The sequence below is a fragment of the Acanthochromis polyacanthus genome, chromosome 6, assembly GCF_021347895.1.
Source record: "Acanthochromis polyacanthus isolate Apoly-LR-REF ecotype Palm Island chromosome 6, KAUST_Apoly_ChrSc, whole genome shotgun sequence".
Classification (NCBI taxonomy): domain Eukaryota; kingdom Metazoa; phylum Chordata; class Actinopteri; family Pomacentridae; genus Acanthochromis; species Acanthochromis polyacanthus.
This window is the reverse complement of record NC_067118.1, coordinates 7,158,525-7,185,045: the sequence shown is the minus strand read 5'-3', so window position 1 is coordinate 7,185,045 and position 26,521 is coordinate 7,158,525. Positions and strand designations below refer to the sequence as shown.

General features: G+C 39.7%; 1 protein-coding gene across 1 annotated transcript in view; it reads left to right on the top strand.

The window, feature by feature from the left end:
• The first annotated feature begins 1,269 nt into the window (after nt 1-1,269).
• Nucleotides 1,270-26,521, top strand: part of LOC110961275 (collagen alpha-1(XX) chain) — a 65,730-nt gene continuing 40,478 nt past the window's right edge. Inside the window, exons 1-7 of the mRNA XM_051948961.1 lie at nt 1,270-1,383; nt 5,291-5,396; nt 9,481-9,585; nt 15,380-15,523; nt 21,432-21,608; nt 23,189-23,386; nt 25,460-25,627. Coding sequence (XP_051804921.1) covers nt 5,300-5,396; nt 9,481-9,585; nt 15,380-15,523; nt 21,432-21,608; nt 23,189-23,386; nt 25,460-25,627 — 889 coding nt within the window. The 5' untranslated portion in view covers nt 1,270-1,383; nt 5,291-5,299. The remainder of the gene's footprint in view (nt 1,384-5,290; nt 5,397-9,480; nt 9,586-15,379; nt 15,524-21,431; nt 21,609-23,188; nt 23,387-25,459; nt 25,628-26,521) is intronic.

Below are 26,521 nucleotides of genomic sequence, written 5' to 3'. Positions count from 1 at the left end.
GTAATGGCACAAGACGGTATGGTCACAGTATCTCATCAGTGTCCTTTAAAGCCATGCCTGACAAGAGCTTGGATTAACTTAACTGCTTGTGGGATGTTGGTCTGATCTTCCTGAAAGACTCGCTGAAGTTTGTGGACATTTTTTGGGGGGGCAAGAACTTGTTTTTGGACATTTAGAGCATCATGTAACAGACTGTCGACAAATTGTGGAGTTGTGGATGTACCTGGCTGGTGTCATTCTTTTGTCATCTGTTACTTCGTGGTTTTTGAATAAATCTACATTTTCAGGTTTTCTATACTGACCGGTCAATGGATTAACTTAACTGCTTGTGGGATGTTATCACACTCTTCCTGACAGATTTGATTAGGTTTGTGGACATTTTTGGGGGACAGGATCATGTTGTTGGATGTCCAGAACAACATGTGACTGATTGTTGACAAATGGTGTAGTTGCGGACATTCAAGCTCCTGGCTCTCGTGTTTATTGGTCATCTATGGCAATTATTTAAATGAATAAAGTCGTATTTTAAGGTTTTTTTATAGTCACTGGTCAAAGGAGTGTCTGGTCACAGAATCTGATCATCGAGTGTAGATTAACTTAACTACTTGTGGGATGTTGTCACTCTCTTCCTGGAGGACTAGGTGAAGTTGCTGGACATTTTTGGGTTACAGAATGACATTATTGGACATCCAGAACATCATGTGGCAGATTGTGGTCAAATGGTGGAGCTGTGAACATTCAAGCCTTAACAAATATACTAGTGTCATCTTTCTCTTGTCATCTGGCTTCATGTTATTTTAATAAAGTGGCATTTTAAGACTTATTGTAGTGACTGCTAAAGGCAATGTCTGTGGTCTGGTCTAGGATTGGATTATTTGAGATAGACAGGGACATCCAAAGTATGCTGGAGTTCACATGTGTTACAATTAAGAAAAATAAGGAAAGTAATGTGCAAATCATGCTTGTAAACAATTTGTGTTCAAAAACTTTTTGTGCACAATTGGTTCAATTTACCACCTCCTGTAACAGCAATAACCAGACAATTTGCAGCATTTTCTGCATAATTTTATCAGACTACATCCAGGAGACCCCAAAGGTAAAGGTTCCCATTGAGGGCAGGTGTATTTGTCTCAGTGTTTTGGTGCATTACTGGCCTCTGTGTGTGGAGTCTAGCTTTTTTGTTTTTTAATAGCATTCTTGGGAGCACCACGCCCATGCTGCAGCAGGAGGGCCTGGCTTCTCGGATTTCAGCCTCAGATACGACCTGATGTTTGGAGCTGGCTGCGCACACTTTAGCGGAACTTTGCGCTTGTTGACATCCCGCCTCTGGAATGCTGTCCGGAGTCTGTCGGAAGGAATAACCTGGACTCACCGGACCGCCAGGTAAGAGCTCACCTGGATCACCTCACAACATGACGCTGTGGCGGATCACGGGTTCTCTCCTGGTTCTCTTCTGGTTCCTCGCTGATCCACCCGAACAAAATCTATTGTTAGAAACAGCTGGAAGGAAACGCACCTGGAGCAACCAAAAACCGCACCAACATCTGCTGTAAATGTCTTTAACTAAATTTTTATCTGCTCTGCAGCAACATGTGCTTCGCGTTGCACCGCGGAGGTCCTAAAAACATCCAAAACAACTCATTATTGTTCAGATAAATAGCCACAAATGATAAATGAATGCATGTTAAGAATTATAGCAGCCAGTAAATGTGATCTCAGTGGGAGTTCTGTTCATCAATCATTATTTAACTGCTAATTGAGGAGTAAGTGTCCATGAAACATCACTGGCAATGTGCAATATGTGACATTTAAAGTCAGATTTGTTCAAACAAATGTGCAGAAATGCATTTTTTTTTTAGCCACTCAACAAAAAAATCTGCAAACTTGATGGTAAAATGCCACCAGCCACGTTAACACTGAGCTCAGAAATTCAAATCTATTCAGAAATCTTTATTTTTTTTTTATGTAGTTTCATAAAAAAACCACCTGAGTGCTTACAAGGTGAGTTGGAGCTGTTTTGTGGAGGTATGATTTTTCCCTGGTGAGGTCACTACAGGGGCAATAAAGACCTCAGCAAATGAATGATGACTTTAGTGTGGAAAACTCCTCATGCACAGCGTGCAGGAAATAACACCAACATTCGGTGTAGGAATAGAAAATCTTTCACATAAGGCCAACAAATGATTGACTTTTTCCTGTGCATGGCGAAAAACTAACAAATTTCATATAATTTTAGCACAAACATTCAAATATCACTGAAATTTGGGCTTAGTTTAGTTCAAAAACGTTATAAATTCCGGGTTAAATGCTGAATTTTTCTCCGTTACGTAACTTAATCAGTTGCACCCAAAACCCAAAAGACAAAGAGGAAACTTTTCATGCCTCCCAGCGTTGCATAACAATAGCCATCCTTTCCTCTGTCTGACAGGCAGCCAGGTATGCATGACATGCTACACGAGCATAACGTCGGACCGGGCAACAGTCGAGCAAGCAGGCACAAGTGAAACATTAGAAAACACACAAAAAGAGCAGTGTAGTCACGTCACACGCTGCACATGACGGCTGTGTATCAGGTGGTCTGAAGAAAAGCTTCAGGCGGGCTGGAAATAACTCCTCTGCGGCGGCCTGTCTGGTCCTGAGGTGCAGCAAGAGCGAAGATCACCGGAAAATATGACTCAGTGTGGAATTAAGTTCATTTAATATATAAAAGACATGGATGGTTAATGTAATCTTTAAAAAAAATCAATCTGTAAGACCAGTATGACATCTTCAAGGATTCAAGGATCTTTATTGTCAAAGCATTTCTGCAAGGAAACTTTATTGACAGTTCCAAAAACAAAAACAACATAGTATAACAAAACAACAAACAGCTGTACAAAAAGTATTAAATATATATATACAAGTAAATAGAACAAGTATTTTAAAAAGTGTAAAAGTGTAGTAGTGCAATGCAGTGCAATTATGTATACATATATTCTATGTTGTGGCATGACGATGTCGGAACTACATTTTTTTTTTTTGCACTTATTAGTGGTAAGAAATGGTGACTTTAACATTTCCAAACCATTTGATTCAGCTTTTATTGTGCATTATTTCTGCTACTGAGAATATAAACTAGCGTTGAAAATTTTTGTCACTTACAAATTTCCTTATTTTTGAAAGAAAAGTCATTTTTTCCCATGAAGATGACATTAAATGAATGATAAATCTAGACATTGTTAATGCGGTAAATGACTGTTCTGTATGCTATTCTAATGCTACATTGTGTTAGCTAATGGTGTTGAAAGGCTCATTGATGATTAGAAAACCCTTGTGCAGTTATGCTAGCACATGAATAAAAGTGTGAGTTTTCATGGAAAACATGAAATTGTCTGGGTGACCCCAAACTTTTGAACCGTGGTGTATATTCTACGTTGTACTTTTTTTGTTGCACTTATTAGTGGTAAGAAATGGCAGCTTCAACATTTCCAGAGCACTTGATTCAGCTTTTATGTTGCATTATTTCTATTACTGAAAATATCAACGATAAGCACAAGAAAACAGATGACACGTGTTGGATTCGCTCTTCTGTTTTGACTATTTTTTTTCCTGTTCTTTCTGATGCAGTGAATGGAAATTAATGGTGCACCGCTGTCACGCTTCGATGGCGATTTCATTCGTGCCACATCTTAATCACAGTAATTAGTGATGAGTCACACCCATGTATGAATCATACGCCCAAATTTATGCGTTAACTCGATGATGGAGAGACAGAAAAATAGAAAAACATGTCTTGTGTGCGTGTTGATATTCATCCTTTACCAATCAGCTCTACTTATTTGCCTCCTGGATGGTCACAGGTCTGCAAACTGCTTTGTTCAGCCTCAGTTTGTTGAACAAAGTTCTTATTCACAAAGACTAAAGGTCAGCTTTTGCACTTGTCTGCCTCCTACACAATCGCGTTCTTGCACTTTTTCTTTCAAATTTGCTGAATTCCAAAGTATAATTAGTTAATATTGTTGTTTGAAATTTCACAGAAAATGAACTGTGGTCAATGAGTGTCTGAATGCACTCCCTGATGCAGATGTGCTGCCGTGGTGTGAGTGTTCTGAGGTTTAAATGGTGTTAAATGTTGGCCTTCTCAGACAGAGGCGTGCTGGTTTTATGGCCCTTTAGGTGCTGCATGGTTTGTTAATATTACAGCCCTGTGTGTGTCATTAGTTTGAGGGTCTGTTAACGGGGACAAGTACCAACGCATCTGCAGTCTGATTCAGAAACACAAGAGTTCCCATGGGAAAACATGGACAGATGCCTGTGAACTGCCCATACATACTGCCCAACACAAGATGAAGATAAGACAAGATAAGAGTTCCAGCAGCTGGATACAGATAAAGCATGGACAAAACAACACAAAACTACAATAAGGCGAAAAATAAAGACACAATAAAGAAATTGTGCACCTTCCACATGTACAGGTACAACATAATGCATACTACAGAATAGTAGTGCTACATATCTCTTATTGCAGTCAAAAGGTATTCAGAGAAAAGACCAATGTTAACAAAACATTATTGCACATGAAGAACTGTAGGAAACAAGTGTTATATTTTGTTATATGGAAGCAAAACAGTGTTTCATGATGTTTTAGCACCAATCAATCAAAACCAACTTCAAACCAATCACCAAAAAAACCACAACCACCTTTTAAAACTGTATTTACAAAGTGCTTCATAAAACATTAAAAAACACGAAAGAATATATACAACAGTTAAAGAAATAAAGCATTTGTAAAAACAAAACAAGAAAAGCACACAGAGAGTGCAGTACTCCAACAAGGTTACTCATCCCCTTCATATGGCATTGTCAGAAATGCAGCATTTGTTTATCAGTTATTGATGGTCATGGCACCATAGAATGTGTCCATTCAATATAGATTTACTCACAAACAAAATGCTGAGCACAGGCGTGTGTGTTATGTACGTTGTGTATGTATACCAAATCACGTGACCTAAATATGTAGCAAGCCGCAGGAATTGATGGGACTCAGAAACATCTCCACAATTTAATCAGTTGTTCTTTGTATCATTTCCAATGGATAAGTCTTGATAAATCCGCAGCAGTAGATCTGTAGTAGGATCACAATCATGCGATCGTCAGTGACGCCGTGTCGCTGTCTGGCAATGATGCAGAAATCTTTAACATATCTGTGAATCCAGACCAATCTAATGCAGATTCTTACTGGGCTCTTCTGAATCAATTAATTTATTGTTTATGTGAATGAAGAGAAAAATTGTGTTTTTTGTGTTTCTAGGCTCCACTCATGTCTCCTCACCTCCGTGGTTCATCTCCATCTGTCTGGTTAATGCTGTGCTACCTGCTCAGTCTCCTGCTGCTGTCCTCAGGGGTCCATGGCCAAGGTAGTGATGTCTGACCAGCTAACCATTTATTTAATTTAGTTATCAAAGTCACAGAAAGTGCTGGAGATGATGGTGAAATTCCCACAGCATCCTCACAGGGCTTTGACTGGCTCCTAACAAACCGCTATATAGGTATCTAGCTAGCTAGCTTTGTCCCAAAAGATAGAATTGTTTATTTTATTTTTTTCAATAACAAGTAGCTAATGTTAGCAGGGAATGGTGTGAAATGTTAGGAACAGTAAGGGACAATATTTGTGAGCATTGTAACAAGTGCATTCTCTTTTTTTGCAAAGGAGGGAAAATACTAGAATGGCTAGGTTGTTAGCTTCCTGTATCCTAATAGAAAATATTTCACCACAATCGTTTTCATTTTCAAAACTCTAGGCCTGTTATTATTAATAGGTTTCAGACAAATTATGTACACTATTATCTAATACAGTAACATAAAATCTTACAATACTAAAAAAATTACTATCAGTCAAAAAGGCTAACTAACTGACTTTATTAATGGTATGCTATTTTAGCTTGATGTTGCTCTAGCTAGCTAACATCCCTGTTCATTTAACTTTATCTTAATGTCATAAATCTAAACATCCATCCATTCTCTATACACTGCTTTATCCTCACTAGGGTCGCGGGGGGTGCTGGAGCCTATCCCAGCTAACTTGAGCGAAGGCAGGGGACACCCTGGACAGGTCACCAGTCTGTCACAGGGCTACATATACAGACAGACAATCATACTCACATTCACACCTACAGACAATCAGCATATTTTTGGACTGTGGGAGGAAGCCGGAGTACCCGGAGAAAACCCACGCATGCACAGGGAGAACATGCAAACTCCATGCAGAAAGATCCCAGGCCGGGATCTGAACCGGGGATCTTCTTGCTGCATGGCGACTGTGCAGCTCTAAATCTAAATATCAATGATAATAAAGTAAAGTTAGAACTTTTGTCCTATAGAGCCCTCAATTCTGTATTAATTGCACAATAATCAAACTGTTTCAGTAAAATCTCAGGGGCAGTATGGCTCAGTGGGTAGAGTGGCCATCTTGTAACCGGAAGGTTGCCAGTTTGATCCTCAGCCCGTTATGCTCATGTCGAGGTGTCTCTGAGCAAGACACCTAACCCCTAATTGCTCCTGATGGGTCGTGGTTAGTGCCTTGCATGGCAACTTCCACCATCAGTGTGTGAATGTGTGTGTGAATGGGTAAATGTGATATATCATGTAAAGCGCTTTGGATAAAAGCGCTATATAAATGCAACCATTTAAAATATTGAACATAATATTCAAATAATCTAATATTAATGTTGCAGTTAAAGTCAGAACAACACCAGAATTTGAGAAGAGATGATCTTATGCATAAGTAGCAAGTTTGGATTTGTTGACGTTCTAAAAGATTATATTTTACAAGAAAATACACATTTTAAAACAGAGAGTCTACCACTCATTCTTTAGTTAGTTAGCTCACCTTCTTAATTAATTTGTATTTTCCAAAGCATTACAAGAACAATGCATCACAGTGCAGTTTTATCGTTTTGACCCACTTCTGAGATTTTCCCAATGTCTGTATTTAATTCACAGTTACGTTACTGCCACTTTTCATAAAAGAAACAATCAGCGAGACTCAAAGGCCTTATTATTTCAGCGTGGCGCTAAAAATGGTTGCTGCAACCGGCTGCTCTTAGCCCATAAATCATGCGGTACAATACAGATACTGTACTTGTCTGCGTATCTGGAAAACTTGTTGTTGTTGGTGGGTCTGTTAGACCTTGACCCTGCCTCTCTAAATCCCCATCGGACTCTATCTGATCCTCTGCCAGGCTCCCATCCAGATGAGGCCCCTGGTCCGAGTCCACACAGGCGAACATACATACATGTAGTCAGAAAAGGATCCGTTGAGTGCTGAGGGTCACATGAAGACAAAGTTCTGTGATTCATGCTTGCTTGCTTCCGTTGCCCCCTCATCCTCCATCTAATACCCCAACACATGGTACATACAAAACCCTGTCACACTGTAACGCCGTGACGTTCCTCTGACACGACCTCCGACCCTGCCGTCCCCGACCAGCGTCCTCTTCCTGTTTCTGCATCAGACCAGAGGACAGGGCAGGCTTTGATGGTCGACCGGGCAGCTGGGCAAATGGACAGACGGAGGACGGGAAGATAGAAACATGAAAGATGCTGCTTGTTGGGAAACCCCTGCTGGAAATTATGTAGATGAAGTCGGAACAATAGATGGATTTGATTTGTAGAGAAGGAAGTTAGAGGGGTTAGACCGCCTGGTAGAGTAAGAGGGACTGGAAGGTCTTACGGCTCACGTGTATAACCCCCGTGTCGTCCTGCGTCACAAAATTTACCTGTTTTAAAGTTTGAAAATGTGGGGAAAAAATACATTTTTACAGTGAAAGCTTCTCATGTCAACATTTTCAACATTTTGGGGAAATCTTTGAACATTTTTTGGTGGAAAAAAGAAATGTTAGAAATTTTTCTTGGAAAATCCAGCAAAATTTGCTGGATTTTGGTTGATTTTTATGTGAATGCTCTTAAAGAAAATAGAAGTTTTACTGATGTATATGTAATCACTTCAGATATTTTTAGGTTTTTGGGGATAATTTTTACTCATCTTTTGAAAATATTTACAAGAATTTTCTTACCAAATTTGGGGGATTTTTTTAAAATAAAACTTTTAAGGGAAACATAAAAAAATTATTGGAATTTTCTTCCTGAAGGTTTTGCAAATTTTCAGAAATTTAGATACTTTTTTTGCTGAATTTTTGGACAAAGAAACAACATTTTTTGGTGCCCACAAATGGGGATAACAGGAGAGTTAATGTTTAAAACATTTATACATCTTACGACTCAAGTCAATGCACACAACATTTTAAACACCCTTTTCTGTTTTTTTCATCCCTTGGAACAGTAGTTGTGACTGTAAAAACTCTAAAATAGCTTCTTGTGTCCTAATAGGAAATGTTTGACCTGCAAACTGTTTAATTCAAAACTTGAGCTTTGGTAATGTTAGGTTTCTGATTCGTGGTATATGATATTCTCTAATACAGCGACATAAAAGCCAACCAGTTGTAAAAAAAATAAATAAAAAAAAGTACTTATCTAAAAGGTGAACTAGCTCACTTTAACAGTGTTATGCTAAATTAGTTTGCTCTAGCTAGCTTGCTTGAATTCTTTGCTATTGTCTGCTAAACATTACTGTTGATTTGATAATATTTTTATGTCATGCATTTAAATATCGATGATTAAACCTCCGCGTTTTGTTTGTTTTCATCGATCGTTTGGAACAGTAGTTGTGACTGTTCTAAGAACTGCAAGCTTTTTTTGAAAAGAGAAAAAAAATTGCTAGCTTGTTAGCTTCTTGTGTCCTAATATAAAATGTATTACCTACAAAATGTTTAATTCAAAACTTGAGCCTTGCTGAGTGTTATGTGTCTGAAAGGCTATCTAGCTCACTTTAATAATGTTATGCTATATTAGTTTGCTGTAGCTCTAGCTTGCTAGCCGGAATTCTTTGCTACTGTTGGCTAAACATCACTGTTGATTTAATATTGTTTTTATTTCATGCATTTAAATATCAGTGATTAAGCCCCTTTTTTGTTTGTTTTTATCCCTTCATGTGGAACAGTAATTGTGATGGTTGCACGAAATGTAATCTTTTCTTGAAGGGAGAAAAACCACAAAAATTGCTAGCTTGTTCGCTTCTTGTATCCTAAGAAAAAATGATTTACTATAAGCAGAATACAAAATGTTTTATTCAAAATCTTAGACTTGTTAATGTTAGGTTTCTGATAAATTATGTAAGCTATTATCTAATACAATAAGATAAAAGCCAATCGGTGTTAAAAAGCAAAAAGTTTGTGTCTAAAAAGCTAACAAGCACACTTTAATAATGTTCTGCTAAATTAGCTTGCTGTAGCTCTAACTAGCTAGCTTGAATTCTTTGCTACTGTCTTGCTATTGTCTGCTAAACATCACTGCTGATTTGATAATATTTTTATGTCATGCATTTAAATTTCAACGATTAATCCCCTTTTTTGTGCTTGCTTTCATCTCTTCGTATGTGTGAAGGTCGTCTCAAACTGACGGTCTTGTCTGAAGACAGGCTGCAGATGAAATGGAAGGAGGCCGATGGACCCGTTCAGGGCTACAAGGTCCGAGTAAGGCCAATCTCAGGTGAGACTGAATCACACATGAATATTTAACAGAAATATGTAAATGTTTGTTGCTCCTGTTGCATTTTTCCTCATCGTGGACTCATTTTTCTCGACGGTATGAAGTCCTGCACCTCTGTGGAAACAGAACAACCAGGACTCAGAAATGTCTCCTGTTCAGTAGAACAAATTTAGAATGCTACACTTCACAGAACAAATCAATCAATCAATGCACATTTTAGGAATCCTTAAATAAATGGTGACTCAACATACTACAGATATTTTACTGCTTACATCGTTAAACTTGTCACTTTTCTTTTATCTTCTATGTGTAAACACAGCCTGCAGTTCAGCTACAAAATTCACTATTTTTTCTCATTTGACTGTTGTCTAATTTTGGTGAGTGCACAATTTTCTTGGTGCAAATTGTATATTTTTGCAAAATTTTAAATGAGATATGTAGAATAAAGTGATTTTGATGAAATTTTGTAATTTTCGATCTCAGATTTGGTTCCTTTTTGTCCGACTCCTCATGGACGAGTAATTCAAGGAAAGTTGGAGAGTTAAAAAAGGGGATGATTCTTTCGGGTTTTACAGTATCTGGTTGTGAAAAATGCCGACATTTTGTCAGTTTTTGAAAAAGATTTTCATCCCACTGGTGGGTTTTGAAGTTCAGGGGGCTAATTTGATTGCACAGACATAGTAAAAGCTATAGTTCATGAGTTAATCAGAGCGCTTTTGACAAGAAATGGTTAAATATCAAACAGCTGTCAACAGAATGCGGAGAACAATGAAAACTTTTGTCAAGTTACTGTACATATTCTTTAGCACTATATTACCACGTAAAACTAGATAGAAATAGTGTGTAGCTCCTGTGAAAGTGGAGAATTGATTTTATTACTCCGCCAAGGAACGCGGTGAAGTTATGTGACGATCAGCGTTGGTCTGTCTGTCTGTCTGTTTGTCTGTCTGTCTGTTAGCAACATTACTCAAAAACAGACAAACAGATTTGGATGAAATTTTCATCCAAATCTGTCGCGCCAAAACACGCGATAGCTCGTGCCAAAACTTTTGTATTTGTTGTGGTCTATCACAGACCACAACAAATAGTGATCACCAAGTAATGTGGAGGTTTTCGTTCACTTCTCATCTCTAGTATGTTGTGGGACACTCGTTGAGACTATCCGAGCCAGTCAGTGTGGGGAAAAAAGCATGTTAGGGCGGACTTTGACGTGGGGGGGCAAGTTGCCCCATACTTTTTGCTAGCTGAGCTGCTAGCTGAGCTGCTAAGCTGCCTGCCTGGCTAAATGCTGGAGCTATGTCGAAAATTCATTTCTCCATCACTCACATGTATGAAATGACATGAAAACAGACCCCAGGTTGAAAAAAAACAAAGTTCCCCTTTAATCCTTCAGTAGACTGGAAGTACAAGAAAAGCGCCTTTGCTGTACGATTTTTACAGCTTTGTGTAGCCCTTTTCTCACGTCCTTCTTATGAAATTACAACTCTGAACAATCAAAAATGTAGAATTATTACTTAAAACAAAGTTAAAGACCTTCATTAGGTTTCCGGGTGACCTGTGCAAAATACAATGTGCAGATGCAGGATAATACTATAATTGTAGAGCCTCAGCCGTAATAGCAAAGGGTCTCTCTCTCATGCTTGTGAGTAATTATCATGGTGAGAGTTCTCTACCATGATAATCTGAAAGTGTACAGTATTTTCTTTTCCTACCCTTGAGATGAAATCACTTATCAGAGGCTTAACGCTTCAGACTAGGGCCAGATATGTAATATTTGCACATTACGACGTTTCCTGTTTGCTCACATTTAGTCACATCATCATGCATTAAACAACTATCTGTGTTAGCAAAATAAGTTAAAGCTATGGCTTTTTAAAAAAAATCATATACAGCTTTTGTGTGCATCAAATACAATGACAGCTATGAGGGATACGCGTTATCTCTGGTGTGACTAGGGTTCCTTGTTGTCAGTTAATTTAAACTCAGAGGGTTCATTGGGTTCAAACGTGCGTCTCAGAACCACTTTGTTAATTCAAAACACTTCTATGCTGTTAATTTTCACTCCTGCTTGAATATTTGCCACCTCATCAGAACAGGATAAGACAGCTCTGGTGCTGGAATAGATCCTGGGGGAATCTGTGCATTCCAAGAAGTTTGATGAAATGCATTTATGCTTATTTCTAAAAAGGCATGACTCAAAGAACTTCAGATGTGCCAAACAGAGCATCTGGGATTGGTTGGTTTTGAAATCATGGATGCCATTATGAGCATGAGTCGCTCTGAAGTGCCAGAAAAAAGGGGAAGCTTGATGATTTATTTCCAGTCAAAATATGTGATGACTTGGACTGAAACTTTAGAGACTTAAAGCTGTGAGCAGAAGTTTACATACACATATAAGGACCATGTACACTACCAGTTAAATATCTGGATACACCTTCTCATTTTTGTTTATGTGTACTGTGTAACTTTTGACCGGTATTGCATAAAGGCCATGTACAGTACCTGTCAAAAGTTTTAGAACACCCCAAGTTTTCCATTTTTTTGTTGGAAATTATGCATTTTAATGTGTCATTGTACTCCGAAATGAAGACATAGAACAAAGAAACAAATGAAGTCAAAAAAATAATACTTCGGGGACTTTGGGTAGACCAGTCTAGAACCTTCATTCTAGCCTGATGGAACCATTTCTTTACCATGTCTTATGTGTGATTGGGCTCATTGTCTTGTTGAAACGTCCAACCATGTCCAAGAACAACCTTCTGCTGATGAGTTTAAGTTTTCCTGAAGAATGTGGACGTAAACCTCCTCCTTCATTATTCCATTTGCTTTGTATAAAGCTCCAGTTCCACAAAGCATGATACTGCCACCACCATGCTTGATGTTAGGTTTGGTGATCTTGAGGTTAAAAAAATCAAAAACCTGCCCAAGACAATCTGAAACCAGCCCTTAACCAATCACTAAACTATTCAAAACCAGTTAGAATACAGTCTGAAACCATTCCTAAAAAAGCAAATAGCCAGTGCAAAACCGGAACCAAAACCAAACCTAAGCTACTCCTAAAAAATTTTGAGACCCACCAAAGACCATCTGAAACCAGTCCTCAGCCAGGACCAGAACCAATGTGAAATAAATCCTAAACCAACTTTAAATCTCATCCAAAACCAGGAGAACCAAGACTGAAACCAAACATAAACCAGTCCCAAGAATGTCCAAAACCAGTCTAACATACAGTCTGAAATCAGTCCAGAAGTCTTCTAGAAAGCCCCACAGCATGATACTGCCACCACCATGCTTGATTTTTATGTTCTTGGAGTTAAAGGCTTCATATTCTCTCCTCCAAACATATTTCTGCTCAGTTTTTCTTCCATCTGACCGCAGAACCTTCTTCCAGAAGACCTTTTTTTTACCTCCGCCAGGAGGTTATGTCATCACCGAAGTCTGTCTGTCTGTCTGTCTGTCTGTCTGTCTGTCTGTTTGTCTGTTTGTCTGTCTGTTTGTCTGTTAACAGCATAACTCAAAAAGTCATGGACGGATTTTCACCAAATTTTTACAGGATGTCCGGAAGAGCAAGAGTAAGAATCGATTAGATTTTGGAGGTGATCCGAATCACCGTCTGGATCCAGGAATTTTTTGAAGGTCGAAGGACAATTGAGAGATGGCCGCCAGGCATCTGTAGCCTGGCAGCCATCTCTCAATTGTCCTTCGACATCCTGTAAAAATTGGGTGAAAATCCGTCCATGACTTTTTGAGTTATGCTGTTAACAGACACACACACACACACACACACACACACACACGGACAGACAGACAAACGGCATGGCGGAGGTATGCGCTCTCCGAGTGCTTTTCTAGTTTGTCCATGTAATCAGCAGCAAACTTTAGATGATTTGGGAATCTTAGCTGCTTTCAAATGTCTCTATGTAACCTTCCTGACTTGTTCGAATCACTGATTTGCTTTTTGTGACAAAGACTCAAGAGTTACAATGATTCCATTATAGAAAATTAAAAGTCGCAGGAGTCGTCGGAAACTTAAGACTGTCTTAATATACATGGTCTTTACAAGTGGATGGAAACTTTTGTTCACAACTGGGCAAATATTCTATATTTTTGAATGATTTCCAAAGCAGATAAGTTGCATAAGTCACCGAAGTACTATGTAAAATGAATTGGCTGAATTTCAGATGTTATCTGATCTCATGTTAGCTTTTTGCAGTTGCGCAAGCCTCATTTCCCCTCCTCTAGTTTGACACTGCGTATAAAAGTGGTGGAACAGTAACTTTCATCTCACTGTAATCCAGATTGCAGCACCCTCCAGCTTCTTTCTTCTTCATTGTTTTCTGTCTGCCACCTCTTATCTGCCATTCCACACTGTGCAGCTAAGCCCAGGCAGGTCTAAAAGAGAGACGGAGGGCGGCTTAGAAGAAGAATTCGGTCCGACGCAAGACTTGTCGTGTCTGAAGGTGTAGGGTCTGAGAGGGGGGTGGCAGCAAGAGGATGAAAAGGCAGTGTTGACAAGATTAAAGAGGGGAGGAAGTACAGTTCTGGAACATGCATCAAAAAGAATTTCACAAGGTTGCAACGCACATCTGCTGTTGGAGGAACAGAGGAGGAGGCAGTGTATCATTTGTATAGAGGAAGAAGATGTTGAAGACCAGATGTAGAAATAAGAGGCTAAACTTTGGTCCAAGGGGAATTGTTTTTTTAAGTTTATTTTGCAGACAAGTGTGAGAATAGTGTGCATTATCTAGCAGTCTGTTCATCATATTTTTGTTGCTTACATACTGACTTCTGCAGCCTAAACTCTTGGGGAAACCCACATTTGCAAAAGCAGATGTGACCTGAACATCCAAGGCCAGTGCCAGTCCATTGTCCCCCGGAAAATAATGATTTTAAAAAAAATTCAGAAAGTTTTGCACGATCAAAAGTCAAGATTATGAGATTAAAAGTGAAAAACGTTATTTTGTGTTTCAGAATAATGAAATATTAAGTGTTTATTATGAATTACTTTGGGTTATTTTGTCAAAATTACAGAGCTAGTAAGAAACATAGAAAGGATGTCACAAAGTTGACTTAGTATCTTGTAATTTTGACTCATGATTTAGTTTCTATTAGATGTACTTTTTTTTTACATAACCTATGAAAAAAGACATGAAAGCAAGTACACAGGTAAAACAATAGCATGCGGTATTTTATTTTGGTAATGCATGACATAAATTCACTTTACACACTTTGAAACCTTAAAATCTGTACAATGTTTTTGCACTTTGAACAATATTATTCGATTTTTGCACTATGCTCACATTAGCCACTGCCATTTTGCACTACTGTGTGTATATATATTCTTTTCTGGATGTGTTCAAATCTGTATACTTTTCTTATTTTTTTCTGTTGTTACTTTATTATTATGTTTTCCTTATTCTTAGAGTGACACCAACAGCCAAAACTAAATTCCTTGTATATTGTGTATGTACTTGGCCAGTAAAGCTGATTCTGATTCTGAAATGAAACAAAAGAAAGCATACACTGATACAAGAATTTGAAGCTAAGAACCAAACTGAAAACAGGCTTTCATCTTTCCTATTATTTGTTGGGGCCAAAAATTGCCTCAGGGAATTTCACTGATCTTAACTGTCCTTTTAGACTTTACCTTGTACAGCACCAAAGTATTAGCCTAGCCGCGCTAGACCCAGGTCTGAAGACGCAAGGCAGAGAATTAAATTTGTTGCCGTGGGTTGTCTAGCGTGGCTAGGTACCGAAGTATTCATTTTTCACCACAAATGTTTATCTCCTCCAGAGGTGCCCCAGCCAGAGCTGATGCTGACCACCACCAGGGGCCGAGCAACGGTGGCAGGACTCGACTCCAGTCAGGAATATTCCCTCCATGTCCTCGTACTCAATGGGACGACGGAGAAACTCCTCGCAAAGAGACGATTCACCAGTAAGAAACACAGCAAAATAGATCGGAAAAATAAGAATGGACGACTGGTGTGTAGTGTCTGTTTGTAGATAAGATGATCAATTTTAAGACATGGTAAACTGTCTAAATATCATATAAGGTCGATAGATGAATTGTATCTTCCATGATCAGACTATTTCACAGGTTAACACAGTCAGAGCTTGATGGAGATGTAGACAATCAGGAGAAATGTCAAGTAAAGAAAGATTTAGGGTGTCTATAATGAGATATGAAGTAGGTTGTACATACACTCCTGTTCAAACGTTGGAGTCACTTAGAAATGTCGTTATTTTTGAAAGAAAACTTTTTTCAAAGAAGATCACAAATCCAGTCTAGACATTGTTAATATGGTAAATGACTATTCTTGCTGGAAACAGCTGATTTTTAATGGAATATCTACATAGGGGTACAGAGGAACATTTCCAGCAACCATCACTCCTGTGTTCTAATGCTACATTGTGTTAGCTAATGGTGTTGAAAGGCTCATTGATGACTGGAAAGCCCTTGTGCAGTTATGTTAGCACATGGATAAAAGTGTGAGTTTTCATGGAGAACATGGAATTATCTGGGTGACCCCAAACTTTTGAACGGTAGTGTACATCAGGGGCTCAACCTGAATCCCCAAAAAGACGAATAAAACGAACATCATTCATCTGACACTGCACTTCTTCTGATCTCCAGTGGTGAACCCACTAAATGTGAAGTAGACCTGACGTATGGTTGTTGATATATGTGGAGAACAGATACCCAGACACACACTCCTTGAATTACAGTGAAGTAACACTGGATAATTCTTGTCACAGATGAGATATCAACCAGTTGTCCAAGCTTTTGAACCATAGTGTACATTTGTAAAGACCATGTATATCATGGTCGTTTTGAGTTTCCAAGACTTTTCCTATAACACTTAATTTACTATGATGGAATCACTAAAACACACACGTCTTTGCCACAAAAATCTAACATGCATGTTGGTTGTTTCATTGATTTACTATAGGCCTGCCGGAAATATGACAAAATCTGCTGTGGTCAGATGAAACAAAAACTTTGCTACTTGGACACAATGAGGAGAAATATGTTTAAAGAGAGAAGGTGAGGCCTTTAAACCCAAGAACACCAAACCTACCATCAAGCATGGAGGTGACAGTATCATGCTCTGGGCCTTCCTAGAAGATCTTCTGGACTGATTTCAGACTGTATGTTGGCCTGATTTTGGACTTTCTTGGGACTGATTTATGTTTGGTTTCAGTCTTGGTTCTCCTGGTTTTGGATGTGATTTAAAGTTGGTTTAGGATTTATTTCACTCTGGATCTGGTCCTGGCTGAGGACTGGTTTCAGACTGTCTTGGACAGGTCTAGGACTTACACTTTAAGAGTAGTTCAGGTTTGGTTTTAGTCCTGGCTTTGCATTGGTTTTTGACATTTTTTTAGGACTGGTTTTAGACTGTATGTTGGCCTGATTTTGGACTTTCTTGGGACTGGTTTATGCTTGGTTTCAGTCTTAATTCTTCTGGTTTTGACTGTGATTTAAAGTTGGCTTAGGATTTGTTTCACACTGGATCTGGTCCTGGCTCAGGACTGGTTGCAGATTGTTTTGGTTGGATCTTTTTTTTCCAATTTTGAACTTTTTTAAAAAAAAATTTTAGAGCTGGTTTGGGACTGTTTCTCAAATTGGTTTTAGTTTTGGTATAGGACTGGTGTCGGACTGTATTCTGACTGTTTCTGAACATTTTTTTGGACTGGTTTAGGTTTAATTTTGGTCCTGATTTTAGACCTTTATAGGAATGGCGCCCCTGGAGCAGTGGCTCCTCCAGTCCCCCACTCCATCACGCCTAACAGATGCACACACTCATAGTGGGTGGGAATAAACACCACCACAGCCAGATTACAGGCTGGCAGTGGGGTGTGTTTGAACTTACTGTGTGTACTTACACCGGTTAAGTGTGTTCCTGCGTTGTAAATCTGTCCTCTGTGGCCCACAAAGACAACCTCACCAGCAAAATTACACAGCGGATAACAGCTTTTGACAGCTTGCAGGGAGGAGAACAGTTGTTTTAGTTTTACAGATGAAGAGAAACACAACATTACACCTTTATCTGGGAAAGATTAGACACATTTTGGCTACTCTGACATGTTATTCCCTTGCCAAGGAGCAAGGCGAAGTTATGTGACGATTGCTGTTGGTTTGTCTGTCCGTCTGTCTGTCTGTTAGCAATGTTACTCAAAAACGGACGAGCGGATTTGGATGAAATTTTCAGGGAAGGTCAGAAATGACACAAAGACCAAGTGATTAGATTTTGGCAGTGATGCAGCTTATACTCTGGATCCACGGATTTGTTAAATATTTCTGTATCACTGCGAGATAGCAGTACGGCTTCACTGCAAAGCTTGTTTTATGCTTGTTGTGTTAGCGTGGCTCCAGAGGGACGAATTTCATCCTTTTAGTGTTCACGCTCCCTCACACAGCCATTTTCAAGCGGAAAATATCCGCGCCTACAAATTTTCTAACAACGCACAGGGTAACGCGTGGAAAACACACAGTCTATGGGAAAACATGGTAGAAGAACAAGAGCTCCTAGCAGCAGAAGTTGAGAAATACGTGCATTTATATGATTCATCACACAGAGATCACGATGGTAACCGGGTTATGAACAATTCATGGCAGGAAATTAAACCTAACTGCTGAAATGCAGATATTCGGTAAAATGCTTTGTTGTAAGTGGTGTAAACAATGGCAAACTTCTTCCACTCTAGTTTAGTACCATGGTGTGTTTACGATACACTGCACCCTGCAGTTTGGGAGCATACACCGCACGGTATATAAAAGCCGCTACCGTTCTCTCATTCAGATTCCAAATGTCTCATTTTCACGCGTCACATTTGTGCAGAAAGCAAAACCCAGGTTTAACTATGACAACAAATGAATACGTTAGCTGCATGCTAATGATCACATGATTGTGATCCTACTACAAATCCACTGCTGCAGACTTATCAGGACTTATCCATTGGAAATGATACAAGGAACAATTGATTAAATGATGGGGGTGTTTCTGAGCCCTTTTAATTCCCACCGCCTGCTACATATTTAGGTCACGCCATTCGGTATGCATACAAAACGTACACATGCATAACACACGCCTCTGCTCAGCGCGGTCATTTTGTTTGTGGGTACATCTATATTAAATGTACACATTCTATGTTGCTGTGATTTCTGATCATCGATAACTAATAAACAAATGCTGCATTTCTGACATTGCCATATGAGGGAATGACTAGCCTTGGAGGAATACTGCACTCTCTGAGTCCTTTTCCAGTTGTATAATATGCTAATGTAACTTCAGATGGCTTGCAAATCATGCAAGTGATAGTAGGTTACTGTGTCGAGTCGAGCATGTCCAGGCAGGCCAGTGGAAAAAAACAAACTTGGAAATTCGTAACGCCGGCTGTCATGCTGGAATGATGGCAGTCTGGGAATTCCTTCTTGATGTGCCTTCGTCTTTCCCATTTGCTTCAAAGCACCCTCGGGCCTCTGCGCTTATTTCAAGCTGCAGTCATGATAGTAGGTTACTATGTCGAGGCAGTTTTTGCTTCCCCGGAAATTTCACCGTCAATTTGCTGCTGTTGACCTTGTCTCGTACCTCCAGGCAAGGATTTGCTAAAAAGACCCGGTGAAGTAGTTGAGTAACAGAAAGAATAACATACCGAACATCAGACGTGCTCCGTCTGCACCTCCAGCATGTTCAGATTTATCTCTGAAACCTACAGAACACTGAAATCCAATCTAGAAGCAGACATGTTGGTTCCTTAGTATCCAAACTGTAATCTTAAACTAAATAAGAGGATTTCTTTTAACCTGACATGTTCATCATCTTTGCCCAGAAGTTAATAAGTATTTATGCAACAGAAGGTTATAGATTTGATTGCAGTAATCACCCTTTTACTGTTTCCTCAGGACATATCTGACCACACAGCAAGCAGGGAACGTTCCCACAACATTAACTAACATTACCTGCAAGTTCTAATAATGTTTGAGGAACAACATTTAACTCTGATGTTTGAAGAACATTTTAAGGATAACTGTCATTTCTAATAATGTTCCTGTGAGGTTAAAAGTGAACTAAGACAGAACGTTTTAACATTCAGAGGATGTTGTCAGATTATGATCCATGATAACTAAAGAAGAATGTTCTCAAACCAACATTCAGAAAATGTTCTCCAGATGTTACTGAGGTCTCAGAAGACAGAATATTTTTTAGAATAATAATCATTTCTATAATGTGATATTGTCACAACTTAGCGGGTCGGACCCAAGCAGAGAGCCACACTACCAAGGCTGGCTGGAATGAAAGTGTTTTATTGTTGGGGGTGAATAGTGGCTCGGTGAGGGAAACCAGGGTGCAGGAGCGGGGAGCGGCTGACGTAGTGGGGGGTTTTGGCCAAGTGGGTCTGGAGGCTCCGGGAGGTTAGGAGGGAAGCAGGTTGGGGGGTCCAGGCAAGAACAGGGGGGTCCAGGCAGGAACGGGGGGGTCCAGTGAGGGGGGAAAAACCAGTATCCAGAGGTCTGGGGAGAGCCGGAGGGAAAGGAGGACAGTGGGGATCCCAGACAGCTGAAACTGGGTGAGGAGCAGGAGAAAGCAAAGTAAGAGAAAGGCAAACTCAAACAGATTTAACAGGAGGCTAGAGAGCAAACTGACTGTGGGGTCTTTGTTCAACAATCTGGCAGGGAGTGGAAGGATGAGCCGGTTCTTATTGCTGAGGTGTGTAATCAGGTTGATGTCCTTCAGCTGTCCAGGAGCCGTAGAGGAGGTTGATTGCCTGAGTGGAGTCAGCTGGGAAGCCGAACTCCACTCAGGCACCGAGCTGCAGGGGAAGACAGGGGTAGAGGAACGGATGGGAGACAGACAGAAACTGAGTGACAGAGAGGGGAGCTTGAATGGAAGAGGGGAGCAAGAGAGGGAGAAGAACCAGATGGAAAGGGGGTATTGGGGATGTCAGGTGGGAAGGACGGGGGTGAGGAGGGAGCCCTGACAGATATATTAGCAAATGTGGAACATTTCACCTGTTATGTTCTGAGGATGTTTTGTCGATGTTGCTGTTGAGAATGTTTTTCCATGAAACGTTCCCTCAGTGATAACAAAGGAAGGAGGTTCTCAATGCAACATTTGAAAAATGTTTTAAAAATATTTTTTCTTTGGGGAACTTTATCTGCCTTTCAGAAGAGCATTCTGGGAACTGAAAGAAAACCTTTCACTGAAGAGATTTACTATAACTTTGCAGAACTTTCTCAGAACATTATTATCAAACCTATTCTGAAAATGTTCTTGAAACATATTCTAAATGTTGCACTGGGAATGTTCTTCCTTTGTTGTCATGTATCATTGTGGGAACGTTTTATAGAAGAACGTTCTCAACAGCTACATCCCCAAAACATCCTCAGAACATTACAGGTAAAATGTTGCATCTTTGGTAATATTTTTAAATACAGGAACGTTTTATTATAAAAACACAGTCTGTCTTCTGAGGCCTCGATAGCATTTGGAGAACGTTGGAATGTTGGTGTGAGAACGTTCTTCTTTAGTTATCATGGAACATAATCTGACAACATCCTCCAAACATCCTCTGAATGTTAAAACATTCTGTCTTAGTTCACTTTTAACCTCACAGGAACATTACTGGAAATGATAAATGTCCGTAAAACATTCTTTAAACATTAAATTAAAATGTTTTCTGTCTTGATTAGAACTTGCAGGTCACGTTAGCCAATGCTGTGGGAACATTCCTGCTTGCTGGGTTACCTCTCCAGCCGTAGAAGCTCAGGATGCAGTAGCTATGCTCCTCCAGCTTGAATACGAATGAATACAATTTACCACACAGCTCTTCTTCTCTTCCAGTGGAGGGTCTGCGTGAGGAGGAGATGATCCGTAGTGGAAGTCGAGAGCAGAAGAAGAAGACGCTACCGGGCGGGTCAGGATCAGGAGATCTGGACGACGTAACAGAAGCTCTGCTGGGGCTGCCGACGATCTTATATCCAGACCCCACGACCACCACCACTGCTGAAACTACTACAGGTAGGACGAGCAGATAATAACACGACATCCACAGATACACGATCATCTCAGTGTTACCCAGCAAGGAGGGAAAGTTCTCACAGCATTACCTACAAGTTATGAAAATGTTTGAGAGAAAAAAGTTTTAAGGATGTTTATCATTTCTAATAATGTTCCTGTGAGGTTAAAAGTGAACTAAGACAGAACGTTTTAACATTCAGAGGATGTTTGGAGGATGTTGTCAGATTATGTTCCATGATAACTAAAGAACGTTTTCAAACCAACATTCAGAAAATGTTCTCCAGATGTTATCGAGGCCTCAGAAGACAGAATTCCTTTTTATTACAACGTTCCTGTAATTTAAAATATGAACAAATTTTACCTGCAATGTTCTACGAAAAGGAAACATAAAATGACAAAAACAAGAAACAAAAGACAAAACCATGAGACAAACAGCAAAAGTCAGACAAAAAAACAACAAAATCAAGGCAAAATATTACAAAAAGGAGACACAAAATGACAAAAGCAAGAAATAAAATGACAAAAAATGAGACAAACGACACGAAACAAAACGAAAAAGAGACAAATGTTTGACAAAAGAGTTACAAAGCAACAAAACAGTGGGCAAACGACAAATGAGACAAGAAACTACACAAATGACATGAACGAGACAACAAATGACAAAAAGGAAACAAAACTACAAAAACGAGAAACGACAAGAACATGAGACAAATGACAAAAATCACACACAAAAAAGAAACACAAAAACAGGACAAAATATACAAAAATGAGACACAGAATAACAAAAGAACAATGAACAATCTAGTGTTTTACTTTATTTAAGCAACTTGGGCCAGGACTTACTTTAAATTTATAATTTTACAACTTTATTTTGCAGTTAATATCTTGTCTTTAATTTTTACTCTTCCCAAAGTCGTTCCACGGGCTGGATTGGACCCTCTGGGGGGCCGGTTTTGGCCCGCGGACCGAATGTTTGACACCCCTGCTTTAGTCAGACCATTTTAACTGACTTTACAGCAACAGCAAACCAGCAATGGTTGTTGTTGCTGTGTGTATGAAGTGGAACTTTGCTGTCTTGCTGAAGCTAGAGGGCTGATCTTATCATCTGTGCATGAGCAGATACAGATCTGTGATGTCAGGTTTGAAACCAAGCAACGCTCTGTGTTCACCGGCATTCTGTAGCCTCCGGCCATGAAGTTACAGAACTCGCAACACAAGTCTTCAGAGAACATTTCAATCCCTCCGCTCTGATCTTCCTCTGCCTCTGTTATTATCACGCTATTTGACAGAGAGGCGGTAAAGGACAGAAATGCTGCCAGCACACAAATACACCGTAAAAAGCTTTGACATGATGACAGATGGTGGGCAAGGCAGGTGGGGGCAGGCTTTATCTGTCTAAAAATGTTTATTTGTTAACAAGGAAATACGACTTTTCACGCTTTGCCCTTTGATATTCAGGAAATCAGATCAATCTTACATCAGCATGAGTTTCCCGTCATGTACAGCCTCCACTGGTCCCCTAAACAGCCTCTGCTTATCTTACTGTTATCCCACCCATTTGTTTGCCCTCCTTCCTCCAGAGCCTCCAGCTACAGAAACCCCCTCTCAACCCTCTGATGAGGCCCCAGAGAAGACCAGCAAAGAGAAGAGGAAGAGGAAGAAAGAAAAAGAGAGAGATCGTTCCAAGGCGGAGAACAAGGAGGAGCAGGGGACGACTCAGGGGAAACTGGCCGAGGACAAACCCAGGAAGACGACGTTTACTACGCAGCCGGTCACAGGTGAAAACTGCAGTGTTAGAAAATGACAGAAATGACATGAGCTGAATTACCACTGCTGATAACATTTGTTACTGTAATGAACCAAGAACAGTAGTTTATCATGGTAGTCTTGAGTTTATGCCGACTCCGAGAACTGAAGTTTCAATGTGTTTTTGTCACAAAAAGCAATCCTGCATTTTGATTCTTTCATAGATTTATTAAAGGTCTTCTGGAGATATGACAAAATCTGCTGGGTCAAAAATATACAACGCAGAAATCCTAATATTTGGTTAAATGTCCATTTTCACCGCAGTTCGATTTTTCTGGTTTCCGTCCACCACCTTCTGGTTCATCTTTGAGTCCTCTGGACAGAATTGGTGCAGTTCAACTACACTACACTGTGTTGCAGACTCAGACTTGTTTCTTCATCAGTCCATGTGTTCTTGATGGGTTTAACTCAGGACTTTGGGGAGACCAGTCTAAACCTTCATTCCAGCCTGATTGAACCATTTCTTTACCACGTCTGATGTGTGTTTGGGCTCATTGTCTTGTTGAAACATCCAACTGTGTCCAAGATCAACCTTCTGTTGATGGTTTCAGGTTGTCATCCTCCTTCTTCATTATTCCATTTACTTTGTATAAGGCTCCAGTTCTACAGAACATGATACTACCACCACGCTTGATGGTAGGTTTGGTGTCCTTGGAGTTACTACTGATCTGTAAGTCAGAGGTTCAAACCCCAATGCAGCCACTGTCCGGCCTTTGAGCAAGGCCTTTAACTCTTCCTGTTCCTGTACCATGGCTGACCCTGCACTCTGACCCCAAATGGGATATGCGAAAAACAGAATTTCTCTCTGGAGATTTATAAAACTTGGGGAAAAAAAGAGAGACCTGCCCAAGACAATCAGAAACCAGTCCTAAACTATTCCTTAGAAGTTCTAAAACCAGGACCAAAATCAAACCTAAACCAGTCCAAAAAAAAATGTTCAGAACCAGTCAGAATACAGTCTGAAACCAGTTCAAAACCAAAACTGAAACCAGTTTTAAAAACAGTCTGAAACCAGTCCTTATAAAGTAAACAACCAGTGCAATATCAGGACGAAAACCAAACCGGAACTACCCTTAAAGATCAAGTCTAAGATCTGTCCAAGACAATCTGAAACCAGTACTCAACCAGGACATAAACCAGTTCCAATAAAGTCTAGAACCAGTCCAACATACAGTCTGAAACCAGTCCAGAAGCTCTTCTAGAAAGCCCCAGAGCATGATACTGCCACCACCATGCACATTAACAATGTCTAGACTGGATTTATCGCTCATTTAATGTTATCTTCGTTCTAGTGACCCCAAACTTTTGAACAGTAGCGTATGCGGTCCTAACAAATGTATGCACGTATGTTCATGACTGTATCTTGAGCTTTGAGGACGTCAGGCCATCATCGTGTTCGTCTCTTCTGTTGCATATATTTTCTTTGTACATATAGGTATATGTCTATTTATTTAGGAGAATGTATGAATGTGAAAGGAGAATGTGTGTACGTGCAAGTGTGACAATATATGCATGTGAGAGGAGAATGTATGTGTGTGCATGAGTGAAAATGTATGTATGTGAAAGTAAAATGTGTGTGTGCGTGAATATTAAAATATATGTATGTGGAAGAAGAATGTATGTGAGTATGAGAGAAAATATATGTGTGTGTGAAAGGATGAGAATGAATTAAGTCTTGTAAGGCCCCTCATAGGAACATGAAGCTTTAGAGCAGTAAGAAATGTGATGACAGTGTTTCCTCATGGGAAGGACAGGTAAAGGATAATGACAGGCCATCCTGTTGGGCTGCAGGGCACATGTGTCCTCTCTGCCTCATAATCCAGGAGAACAGACTTTCACATGCATGGAAACTGACTCGTGTTCATATATGAACCGTGTCGACACATGTACGCTCAGTATTTACTGGCATAAATGTGGCACCACCTTTTTCCGGCCATCTGTTTCCATGTACTCGCTACTATACCAAAAAAATGAAAAACTAAAAAGTGCTGCACAAAGAACGGTTTCAATTTAATGATATTCACTTCTTGTGTTCATGTGTGCAGGTATGTCTCCAAGAAAACCATTTGAGTGCGACAGCGATGCAGCAGCTGACATCATGCTGCTGGTGGACGGATCCTGGAGCATCGGACGAACCAACTTCAGACGGGTCCGAGACTTCTTGGAGGGCCTGATGACGCCTTTTCACATCGGACCAAACCACATTCAGATCGGTGAGTGTGGAGGATAATTAAGGGGTGAAACTATCTCTCTACACTTCTGAGAGGTTTATCCATGTGGACAGTGCCACACAGTGGATTTCTTATGTCATCCACCATTATTTATCATATAAGGCTTACTTTCCAGGCTCATCTTACAACTTCCGCTTGATATTACTGGAAAAACACGAGTAATAAGTTTTAGTCTGCGACACACACCAGTTTCTTACAGTATTTTATCTCCATCTTATTATTGGACAAACATTTAGAAAGAAGCTGTAAGAAGTTATGTGGCATGTGTTGGTGTCCAGTGTGCTCTTTATTTTTACTGAACGCAGCAGCAGCTGCTTGTTGTTCTGATGCAGACTTGCCATATAATTTTATTACATTATTTTTCTTTTTACATTTTTCCTTTTAAAAATGCTCCCTAAACCAAAGGATTTTCACTTTTTTTCAATTCTAAAAAAAATTAATTTATCAGCATAAGTGAACCCACATTTTTTTCTTTCTGCTAAAGGTATATTTTTTAAATAGTCTAATTTCGAGTATTGATCAGCTTGGCACTGAAATTGTGTAGTAGAAAAAATGAAGTGTAATTTCTAATATATTCCCAGTTCCAGTGCAAATAAAAAGTTAAAAGACAAGAATCAGACCTCCTTCTCATTCCTTAAAGCTGCTGTCCGGAGTTTGAATCGCAGCGTCTCCCAAAACGCTGTTGGTCCCACCCTCCCTCTGATTTCGCCCCTTTATTTGTGCACGCGCGCAGTACATGAGAGGAGTGCCCGGAGTGCTGCAGCATCTTGTCTGTTTTGCTGTTTTCCACTCCTCTACATTTAGTACATTTAGTAAATAATAAAGGAATTACGTTAGAATGCTGTATTGAGTCTAACTTGTCCTAATACCAAAATA